The sequence below is a fragment of the Penaeus chinensis genome, chromosome 4, assembly GCF_019202785.1.
Source record: "Penaeus chinensis breed Huanghai No. 1 chromosome 4, ASM1920278v2, whole genome shotgun sequence".
NCBI lineage: Eukaryota > Metazoa > Arthropoda > Malacostraca > Decapoda > Penaeidae > Penaeus > Penaeus chinensis.
In genome coordinates this window covers 6,038,631-6,048,630 of record NC_061822.1, presented here as the reverse complement: position 1 = coordinate 6,048,630, position 10,000 = coordinate 6,038,631, and the positions used below count along the sequence as shown (strand labels likewise).

Sequence of the window (10,000 nt, the reverse complement as noted above, 5' to 3'; positions counted from 1 at the left end):
GTTACACGAGGCCAATGTTTACCAATCTCTCACTTGCATTTTCCTTTCAAAAAATAGAAGAAAAAAGTATCAAGTGGTTGAAGAATAACTAAAATTAATACGTAATGGAAGACAAAATCATGAAGCCTCCCCTCGGAAAATGCGTCACCCCCTCCCCCTCCCCCACCCCCCATTTCCGAAACCAGACCTACGTCTCGAAGCCGTGTCTCCATCGCCCGTTAATTCATTCCTCGAAACCCATTCTCCAACCTCATCGTCCTTTCCTTCTGCAGGCAAAAAGATCGACTGCATCACGAGCGTCGGCTCGGATTCCTTCAAAGACGTGGTGGACAGCTACTGCTTCATCATGGGCACTTTCACGGTGGACAGGCTGCACGGGAAGCAAGTGGGGGTCCAGGTGCCCCACCCGGGTGTAGGGCCCCCCGAACCCGGCGACGAATTCACCTTCCACTCGTACTACCAGTGGGTGCCGTTCGTGCTGTTTGCGCAGGTGATTTTCTTCTGTGTGTGTGTGATTTTTAGAGAGGGTTTGTGTTTCTTTTTGTCTCTTATGTCGAGTCGGCGTCATAGAGGGTTTTAGCTTTTGAACGAGTCACACGAGATGGCGTCCAAGATTGCCCGCGCGACCCTCTTTTGTTTATGTGTCGTCTGTTGTAGAAATGGAGGCTCAGCGATTACTAAAATAACGTATGTGGGTTCGTTCGTGGTTGCAAATAAGAAATAATAGAAGTGTGTATCATAATTTGCTGCAAGAAGTTCGTTTGGAGGATAAATATAAGGATATATAATGTAACATATTTTTAAGAATCGTATTAACTGAAATGTCTATGAATAGTGTTACTTGTGCAGCTTCTACTTATGACAAAGCTGGATATTATGCGAACTCAGAAGTTGTGTGAAGAGGAAAAGTTTAAATTACCGCTGACTTATCTCCGAAAAAAAAAAACGCTCGTGTGACCTAAGCTTTTCCTTCAACATTGGTTTCCAATTTTGGTGATTAATCCTCCAGCCAGGTCACCCTTGCCAATTTCTTTCTTCTCGTGGATGCGGAACCAAACACTGAATTTAAAAAAAAAAAAACTGAATTTACTAGCATTAGTCTAAAACCCTTTACCAAGAAAGAAGAAGAAGAATTTACTTGCAAAATACCCCCCCCCCCCCCCTCCTCCAGAAACCTACACCTGCCGTGCGATTCGACAGGAGGATTCGTAGCGCAAAAATGAAGTGGATTTTTTTTATACTTGCCGAAAAGTATCGCCACAATAAAACAAATAAAAAGTGTTCCGCGTTGCTGTTGTTTTCGTATAAAGGATTTACCCTTTTGGAATCCGAAGGGTAAATGTTCTCCAGATTAGGAAATGCTGTCCTAGGAAACCGCCGACCGTGTTTATCCTCTTTAAAAAAATCCAGAAAAGATACATGCACCTATCTTTAACGGAGCAAACAGATTTAAACTATCCAATTTATATATATATATATATATTTTTTTTCTTTTTTTTCTTTTTTACCAAGAAACCTTGATCAGACCGGATTTTTCAGACTGTCAAAATCGCACACTATTTTTTAGTAATTTTTGAAACACTATTTTTTATATACATTTATGTATAAAGAAACCTCAATCCGACCGTTTTTTTTTGTTTTGTTTTTTATATTTACGTACAAACTACTAACTAAAATCGCACACTATCTTTATTATTTTTGGAATACATATTTTATATATATATATTCATACATAAAGAAACCTGAACCCGACCATATATACATACATATATATATATATATATATATATATATATATATATATATATACATATACATACATACATACATCCCAAGAGCCTGCTGTTCTACGCGCCGCACTGGCTCTGGAAGCAGTGGGAGGGCGGCCTCTTCAAGACGGTCATCCAGGACCTCTCCATCAGGGACTACCTCGGCAGGGAAATGAAGCCGTACTTCAGCCGCGACGAAAGGTAGTGCTTTGTTGTGTTCTTTTTATTTCCCTCTTAGATGATGAAATAATGTGTTCTTCGCTGTTCGGATTCCTACTACTGTTCTTCTGTATGTTTAGGTTTCATTATTTGTGATTATTTCGGTCATCGTCTTCATTACCATGATTATCATTATGTTCTTCGTCATAATCATGATCTTCATCACCATTATTATTACCGTACCCAATACAAGACATTTCGCTCGTTCGATTCGTTCTCATATTTTGCCATATCTTTGTTATCGTGAATATCATATGTTCTTTGATTGTATTTTTCGAACCCAGGATGATATCAGTTATAATATCAACGCCATTATCCTCACCAATAGTGTTTTTTTTTTCTGAGAATATGTTATTACTCGTCATAAATGTTATGCAGTGTATTTTTTTTTCTCCTGAAAATAGTATTATATCTTACGTAATTAATAATTCCTTCCTTTCCATATATCAGGAAACAAAGAACGCAATTGAAATCCGACTAAAACCCCTAAAATTGACTTAAATGAAACTCCATTATATTTAAAAAGCGCATAACTAAAATCCAGCAACACCGAAAAAGCACTGAAACAAAACTCAATTAATTCAAAACGCACATAATTGCAACACCATTCAACCAGGTAAAAACGCACATACACAGCCAATAAAACCCCAAAAAACGCATATACACAGCCCAATAAAACCCCCAAAAACGCACATACACAGCCCAACAAAACCAAAAAAACGCACATACACAGCCCATCAAATGTGAGCCCATAATAAACGCACACAATCAAACTCCCACCTATCTACCACCATCTATCCCCCATCTACCACCAACTCCCACCCACCTACCACTCATCTATCACCCACCTACCACCAACTCTCACCCACCTACCACTCATCTATCCCCCATCTACCACCAACTCCCACCCACCTACCACTCATCTATCACCCATCTACCACCAACTCCCACCCACCTACCACCAACTCCCAACCACCTACCACCAACTCCCACCCACCTACCACTCATCTATCACCCATCTACCACCAACTCCCACCCACCTACCACCAACTCCCAACCACCTACCACCAACTCCCACCCACCTACCACCAACTCCCACCTACCTACCACCAACTCCCACCCACCTACCACTCATCTATCACCCACCTACCACCAACTCCCACCCACCTACCACCAACTCCCACCCACCTACCACCAACTCCCACCCACCTACCACCAACTCCCACCCACCTACCACTCATCTATCACCCATCTACCACCAACTCCCACCCACCTACCACCAACTCCCACCCACCTACCACCAACTCCCACCCACCTACCACCAACTCCCACCCACCTACCACCAACTCCCACCCACCTACCACTCATCTATCACCCATCTACCACCAACTCCCACCCACCTACCACTCATCTATCACCCATCTACCACCAACTTCCACCCACCTACCACTCATCTATCACCCACCTACCACCAACTCCCACCCACCTACCACCCACCTACCACCCACCTACCACCAACTCCCACCCACCTACCACCAACTCCCAACCACCTACCACCAACTCCCAACCACCTACCACCAACTCCCACCCACCTACCACCAACTCCCACCAACTCCCACCCACCTACCACCCACCTACCACCCACCCCTCTTCACACAGGTACCGGGTGCTGTCTTCCTACATCCAGAACCACATGGATCAGCACAAGCGTTGGGTCTTAAAGTTCTTCCTGTGCGAGGCTCTGAACCTGGTGGTTGTGCTGTCCACGGTGTACTTCACGGATTGGTTCCTTGGCGGGGAGTTTCTCACGTATGGTACTAATGTAAGTTCTTTGAATTTATTTTGAAGTTATTTTGGTGCTAGTAAAGTTGCAAATTGGTGCGTTCTTGAAGCTGTTTTGGTGCTAGTGGAAGTTGCCAATTTGGTGCATTCTTTGAAGGTATTTTAGTACTGGGGAAGTTGCAAATTGGAGCATTCTTGAAGCTATATTGGTGCTAGTGAAGTTGCAAATTAGTGCGTTCCTGAAGCTATTTTGGTACTAGCGAAGTTGCAAATTGGTGCGTTCTTGAAGCTATTTTGGTACTAGCGAAGTTGCAAATTGGTGCGTTCTTGAAGCTATTTTGGTACTAGTGAAGTTGCAAATTGGTGCGTTCTTGAAGCTATTTTGGTACTAGTGAAGTTGCAAATTGGTGCATTCTTGAAGCTATTTTGGTACTAGTGAAGTTGCAAATTGGAGCGTTCTTGAAGCTATTTTGGTACTAGTGAAGTTGCAAATTGGTGCGTTCTTGAAGCTATTTTGGTACTAGCGAAGTTGCAAATTGGTGCGTTCTTGAAGCTATTTTGGTACTAGCGAAGTTGCAAATTGGTGCGTTCTTGAAGCTATTTTGGTACTAGTGAAGTTGCAAATTGGTGCGTTCTTGAAGCTATTTTGGTACTAGCGAAGTTGCAAATTGGTGCGTTCTTGAAGCTATTTTGGTACTAGTGAAGTTGCAAATTGGAGCGTTCTTGAAGCTATTTTGGTACTAGTGAATTTGCAAATTGGTGCGTTCTTGAAGCTATATTGGTGCTAGTGAAGTTGCAAATTAGTGCGTTCCTGAAGCTATTTTGGTACTAGCGAAGTTGCAAATTGGTGCGTTTTTGAAGCTATTTTGGTACTAGTGAAGTTGCAAATTGGTGCATTCTTGAAGCTATTTTGGTACTAGTGAAGTTGCAAATTGGAGCGTTCTTGAAGCTATTTTGGTACTAGTGAAGTTGCAAATTGGTGCGTTCTTGAAGCTATTTTGGTACTAGCGAAGTTGCAAATTGGTGCGTTCTTGAAGCTATTTTGGTACTAGTGAATTTGCAAATTGGAGCGTTCTTGAAGCTATTTTGGTACTAGTGAAGTTGCAAATTGGAGCGTTCTTGAAGCTATTTTGGTACTAGTGAATTTGCTAATTGGTGCGTTCTTGAAGCTATTTTGGTACTAGCGAAGTTGCAAATTGGTGCGTTCTTGAAGCTATTTTGGTACTAGTGAAGTTGCAAATTGGTGCGTTTTTGAAGCTATTTTGGTACTAGTGAAGTTGCAAATTGGTGCGTTCTTTGAATTTTTTTCGGTGCTAGTGTAAGTTGCAAATTGATACTTTTCCTTGATTTTCAGTTTGCTGTGTATATCGATACATTTATATCTATATTTATTGTGTATATTGATATTTCTATTTATTTCCAGTTTAGTGTCTATATTTGTTTTACTTTTGTGTTGTTAATGATGATGTTTATAACAGATGCTGATGAAGATGATTATAATATTAGTAATTATAATGATAATGATAATAATGATAATGGTGATAATAGAAGTAGTAGTAATAGTAGGAGTAGTAATAATAATAATAATAATCATAATGGTAATAATAGTAGTAGAAGTAGTAGTAGTAATAATAATAATAATAATAATAATAATAATAATAAAATTATAATGATAATAATGATGATAATGATGATGATAATTATGATGATAATGATGATGATAATGGTGATAATGATAATAATAATAATGATAACAATGATAATATTAACAATGATAATAATAATTATTATCATAATACTAATCACATCAGTGGTGATCATTATAATCATTACAATCGCGATAATGATGATCATCAGTGCATTCATCATGATAATAGATTTAATAATAATTAGGATAACTACATATGCATATACGATAATAAAATAATGTCAATCATAACGGCAGCCATAATGTTGATAACGTTCAACATGATTACAATTTCAAAAGGATAATATTGAAATCCCAATATTGTAAAAAAAAGAAAAAAATGCCACTGTGCTTATAAAGAATTCTTATCAGACTCATATCTCTGTCAGTAATATAAGTCCTTATAAGTAGACGTGTCTCATCTACGAATATAGCATTACCATCACCCTCGATTCAAGGGATAATAATACATACGAACGTAGCATTATTATCACATTGAACTTAAAGCCTGAAAATACATAAGAATATAGCCTATAATCGTCGCCCTCAATTCGAGGACCAACAAACCACCTTCACCTCTTCCCGCAGGTGCTCCAGGTGGCCGGCATGGACCCCGAGAACAGGACAGACCCGATGGCCTTCGTGTTCCCGCGGATGGCCAAGTGCACCTTCAGGAGCTTCGGCAGTTCGGGCACCATCCAGATCCGCGACGTCATGTGCCTCATCGCCACCAACATCATCAATGAGAAGGCGAGTTTAAGTGTCTCTCTCTCCCTTTTAAGTGTCTCTCTTTTTCCCGTGTAAGTGTCTCTCTCTCCCTTTTAAGTGTCTCTCTCTCTCAAGTGTCTCTCTCTCTCCCGTTGAAGTGTCTCTCTCTCTCATGTGTCTCTCTCTCCCGTGTAAGTGTCTCCATCTCCCGTGTAAGTGTCTCTCTCTCTCAAGTGTCTCTCTCTCTCAAGTGTCTCTCTCTCTCAAGTGTCTCTCTCTCCCGTTTAAGTGTCTCTCTCTCCCGTTTAAGTGTCTCTCTCTCCCGTTTAAGTGTCTCTCTCTATCAAGTGTCTCTCTCTCCCGTTTAAGTGTCTCTCTCTCCCGTTTAAGTGTCTCTCTCTCTCAAGTGTCTCTCTCTCCCGTTTAAGTGTCTCTCTCTCTCCCGTTTAAGTGTCTCTCTCTTCCGTTTAAGTGTCTCTCTCTCCCGTTTAAGTGTCTCTCTCTCTCGTTTAAGTGTCTCTCTCTTTCGAGTGACTTTCTTGGGAGTATTGTGAGGGGGTTGGCGGATTCTGAGAGTTGTGTGTGAGTGTCTGTGTGTGTGTGTGTGGGTGTGTGTGTGTGAGTGTGTGTGTGTGTGTGTGTGTGTGTGTGTGTGTGTGTGTGTGTGTGTGTGTGAGTGTGTGTCTGTGTCTGTGTGTGCGTATGTGTGTGTGTGTGGGTGTGCATGTGTGTGTGTGCATAATTTCAAATATCATGCAGTATGTTAAGAAGACCTCTACTCCTCAGAAAGGACTTATACCTTAACCCAAGCGCCCTCACCTCCTCCCCCACAGATCTACCTGTTCCTGTGGGTGTGGCTGGTCGCCCTGACGGCGCTGACGGCGGTCTGGGTCGTCTACCGTCTCCTCGTCATGCTCTTGCCGTGTCTTAGAGTGGCTGTTCTAAAGGTAGTTGGTCTTTTGTATTGATAGTTTGTCAAATATTTTGATTTTGTCATGCCATTATATAATTTCTTAGTAATATTAGTTGTTGTTCACTCCCAAATATTTTTTTTTTGTGTGTGTGTGTATAAACATATATATATATATATATATATATATATATATATATATATATATTTATATATATGTATATATATATGTATATATATATGTATATATATGTGTGTGTATATATATATATATATATATGTGTGTGTGTGTGTGTGTGTGTGTGTGTGTGTGTGTGTGTGTGTATGTGTGTGTGTATACATATATATACATGCATATACTTATATATTTTTTTTTATTAATTCATGCATATATGAATTTATATAGATAGATAGATACATAGATATACAGACAGACAGATATAGATATAGATGTATATATACAGATAGATGTAATATACATATAGACGAATAGACAAATTAAAAGACATCCATTTTCTGAGACAATTCATCATTCACATTATCAACACATTCTGTCCATGCCACTCATCGTCATAACCAGTGACTAACCTCTGACCTGTTTCCCTCTCTCGCCATCCCTCCCTCTCCCTAACCTCACCTCCCACCCCCATTTACCCTCTCACCCCCCCCCCCCTCTCTCTTACCCATTCCTCTCAACTCTTCCCCTATCTTACCTCTACCCCTCCTTTCCCTACCTTTCCCTTCCCCCACTCTTCTCCACCCTACTTTCTCATCATCTCTCACCTCCCATCCCTTTTCTCTCACTCCCACCCTCTCACCCCTCACCCTACCTTCCCCTCACCCCCTCCCCCTACCTTCCTCTTCCCCACATTCTCACCCCCTCTCACCCACACCCCTACCCCGCTCTCTTTCCCCCTCCCCCTACCTTCCCCTCACCCCCTCACCCTACCTTCCCCTCACCCCCTCCCCCTACCTTCCTCTTCCCCACATTCTCACCCCCTCTCACCCACACCCCTACCCCGCTCTCTTTCCCCCTCCCCCTCCCTTGCCCTCACGCCCTCCCCCTACCTTCCTCTTCCCCACATTCTCACCCCGTCTCACCCCCCTCTCACCTCCACTCCTACCCCGCCCTCTCCCCCTTCTCCTCCCCTCCCCCCCCCCCCCCCCACAGCTGTACGTGAGGAAGACCTGCCACTCCGACGTCACAGCGATCATGAGGGAATCCTCTCTGAGCGAGTGGTTCCTCCTGGTCAGCCTCGGGAAGAACATGGAAGGGACTGTCTTCAGTGAGTTCCTCCAGTTCTTCGCCAACGAGCAGACCAAATCTACGGACACGATACCCGTGCACGAATACGAGAGGGAGAGGATGCCGCTCTGAGGGGAGCGTGCGAGGGGAGGGGAAGGGAGTGAGGGGGGTTAGGGGGGTTAGAAAGAGAGAGAGAGAGAGAAAAGGAGGGAAAGAAAAGGGCGAAGAGAGGGAGCGTTAGAAAGAGAGAGATAGAAAGGGAGTGCGAGTAAGCGAGCGAGCAAGAGAGAGAGAGAGAGAGAGAGAGAGAGAGAGAGAGAGAGAGAGAGAGAGAGAGAGAGAGAGAGAGAGAGAGAGAGAAAAGAGACAGAGAGAAAGAGAGAGAGAGAGAAAGAGAGAGAGAGAGAGAGAGAGAGAGAGAGAGAGAGAGAGAGAGAGAGAGAGAGAGAGAGAGAGAGAGAGAGAGGCAGACAGATAGAGATGGATGATAAAGAAATGTAAATACAAAAAAAGAAAAAACTTTTTGTACCTTATTTAAAAAAAACTGTAATAAAGGGAATACTATAGCTAATTCAATGGACAAAGAGGAAAGGGATTCCTCAATAAAAGACCTAAATATCCATCTGTTTGAGATTTCGAAACCCTGTTACATGACATTGACCAGTTTCTGATTTCAAAACCCTGTTACATAAGAATTGCTTTCTTCAAAGCCCTGTTAAATAAATATTGTTTTCTTCAAAGCCCTATAAAACAAACATTGTTTTCTTCAAAGCCCTGTAAAATAAACATTGCTTTATTCAGAGCCCTGTTAAATAATATTGTTTTCTTCAAAGCCCTGCTAATTAATATTGTTTTCTTCAAAGCCCTGTAAAATAAATATTGTTTTCTTCAAAGCCCTGCTAAATAAATATTGTTTTCTTCAAAGCCCTGCTAATTAATATTGTTTTCTTCAAAGCCCTGCTAAATAAATATTGTTTTCTTCAAAGCCCTGCTAAATAAATATTGTTTTCTTCAAAGCCCTGCTAAATAAATATTGTTTTCTTCAAAGCCCTGCTAAATAAATACTGTTTTCTTCAAAACCCTGTTACATCATATCCATCAATTGGGGAATATATATTACCATCTTATCTAAGTTGGCTTAATGTAAATCCAAAAGGCGGTTGGAAATACCAATATTACGTGCTAGCAGTTTCATATCAACCTTTATCAGTTGTTGACAGAGAAACTCATAAGCGCTATGGGGACCTTGTCTTAATGATTATTCATTATCATGTAACGGTTTCTCTGATAACTAAGCTGAGAAGTCGCCTTTGTAGATGTCTTCTCGATACAGGCGGCCATTTTTAAAAGGTTGTGATAATGAGTTTATTTTTTTGTTTGTTTGTTTGTTTTTTTGCTGTTGATAGATGGATAGATTTTTTTCTTTTTAGATTTTGTACTTTGAATACATGATAGATGTGTGAATATTGATTGGTATGTGAATATTAGGTGGATAGATAGATAACTATAGATTGATTCGTAGATAGTTATAGATTAAAGTGTAGATAGAAAGACATAAAAAAATGATACAAAGGTGGATAGATACACATATATGTAAACTGACAGATAGAAAGTTAGAGAGATATGTAGATAAAGAGATATACAAAAATATAGACAGCTAAACTTATGATCAGACAGAC

The 10,000-nt window shown here is 41.0% G+C and overlaps 2 protein-coding genes across 2 annotated transcripts in view; one reads left to right on the top strand and one right to left on the bottom strand.

The window, feature by feature from the left end:
- The window catches only part of LOC125024962 (innexin inx2-like), a 9,956-nt gene extending 1,422 nt beyond the window's left edge, over positions 1-8,534 (top strand). Inside the window, exons 2-7 of the mRNA XM_047612760.1 lie at positions 273-490; positions 1,837-1,970; positions 3,648-3,810; positions 6,046-6,207; positions 6,999-7,112; positions 8,247-8,534. Coding sequence (XP_047468716.1) covers positions 273-490; positions 1,837-1,970; positions 3,648-3,810; positions 6,046-6,207; positions 6,999-7,112; positions 8,247-8,453 — 998 coding nt within the window. The 3' untranslated portion in view covers positions 8,454-8,534. The remainder of the gene's footprint in view (positions 1-272; positions 491-1,836; positions 1,971-3,647; positions 3,811-6,045; positions 6,208-6,998; positions 7,113-8,246) is intronic.
- Positions 8,535-8,771: 237 nt separating this feature from the next.
- Positions 8,772-10,000, bottom strand: part of LOC125024961 (innexin inx3-like) — an 8,161-nt gene continuing 6,932 nt past the window's right edge. Inside the window, exon 7 of the mRNA XM_047612759.1 lies at positions 8,772-10,000. This exon is cut by the window's right edge and continues 690 nt beyond it. The gene's annotated coding sequence lies outside the window, so the exon portion shown is untranslated.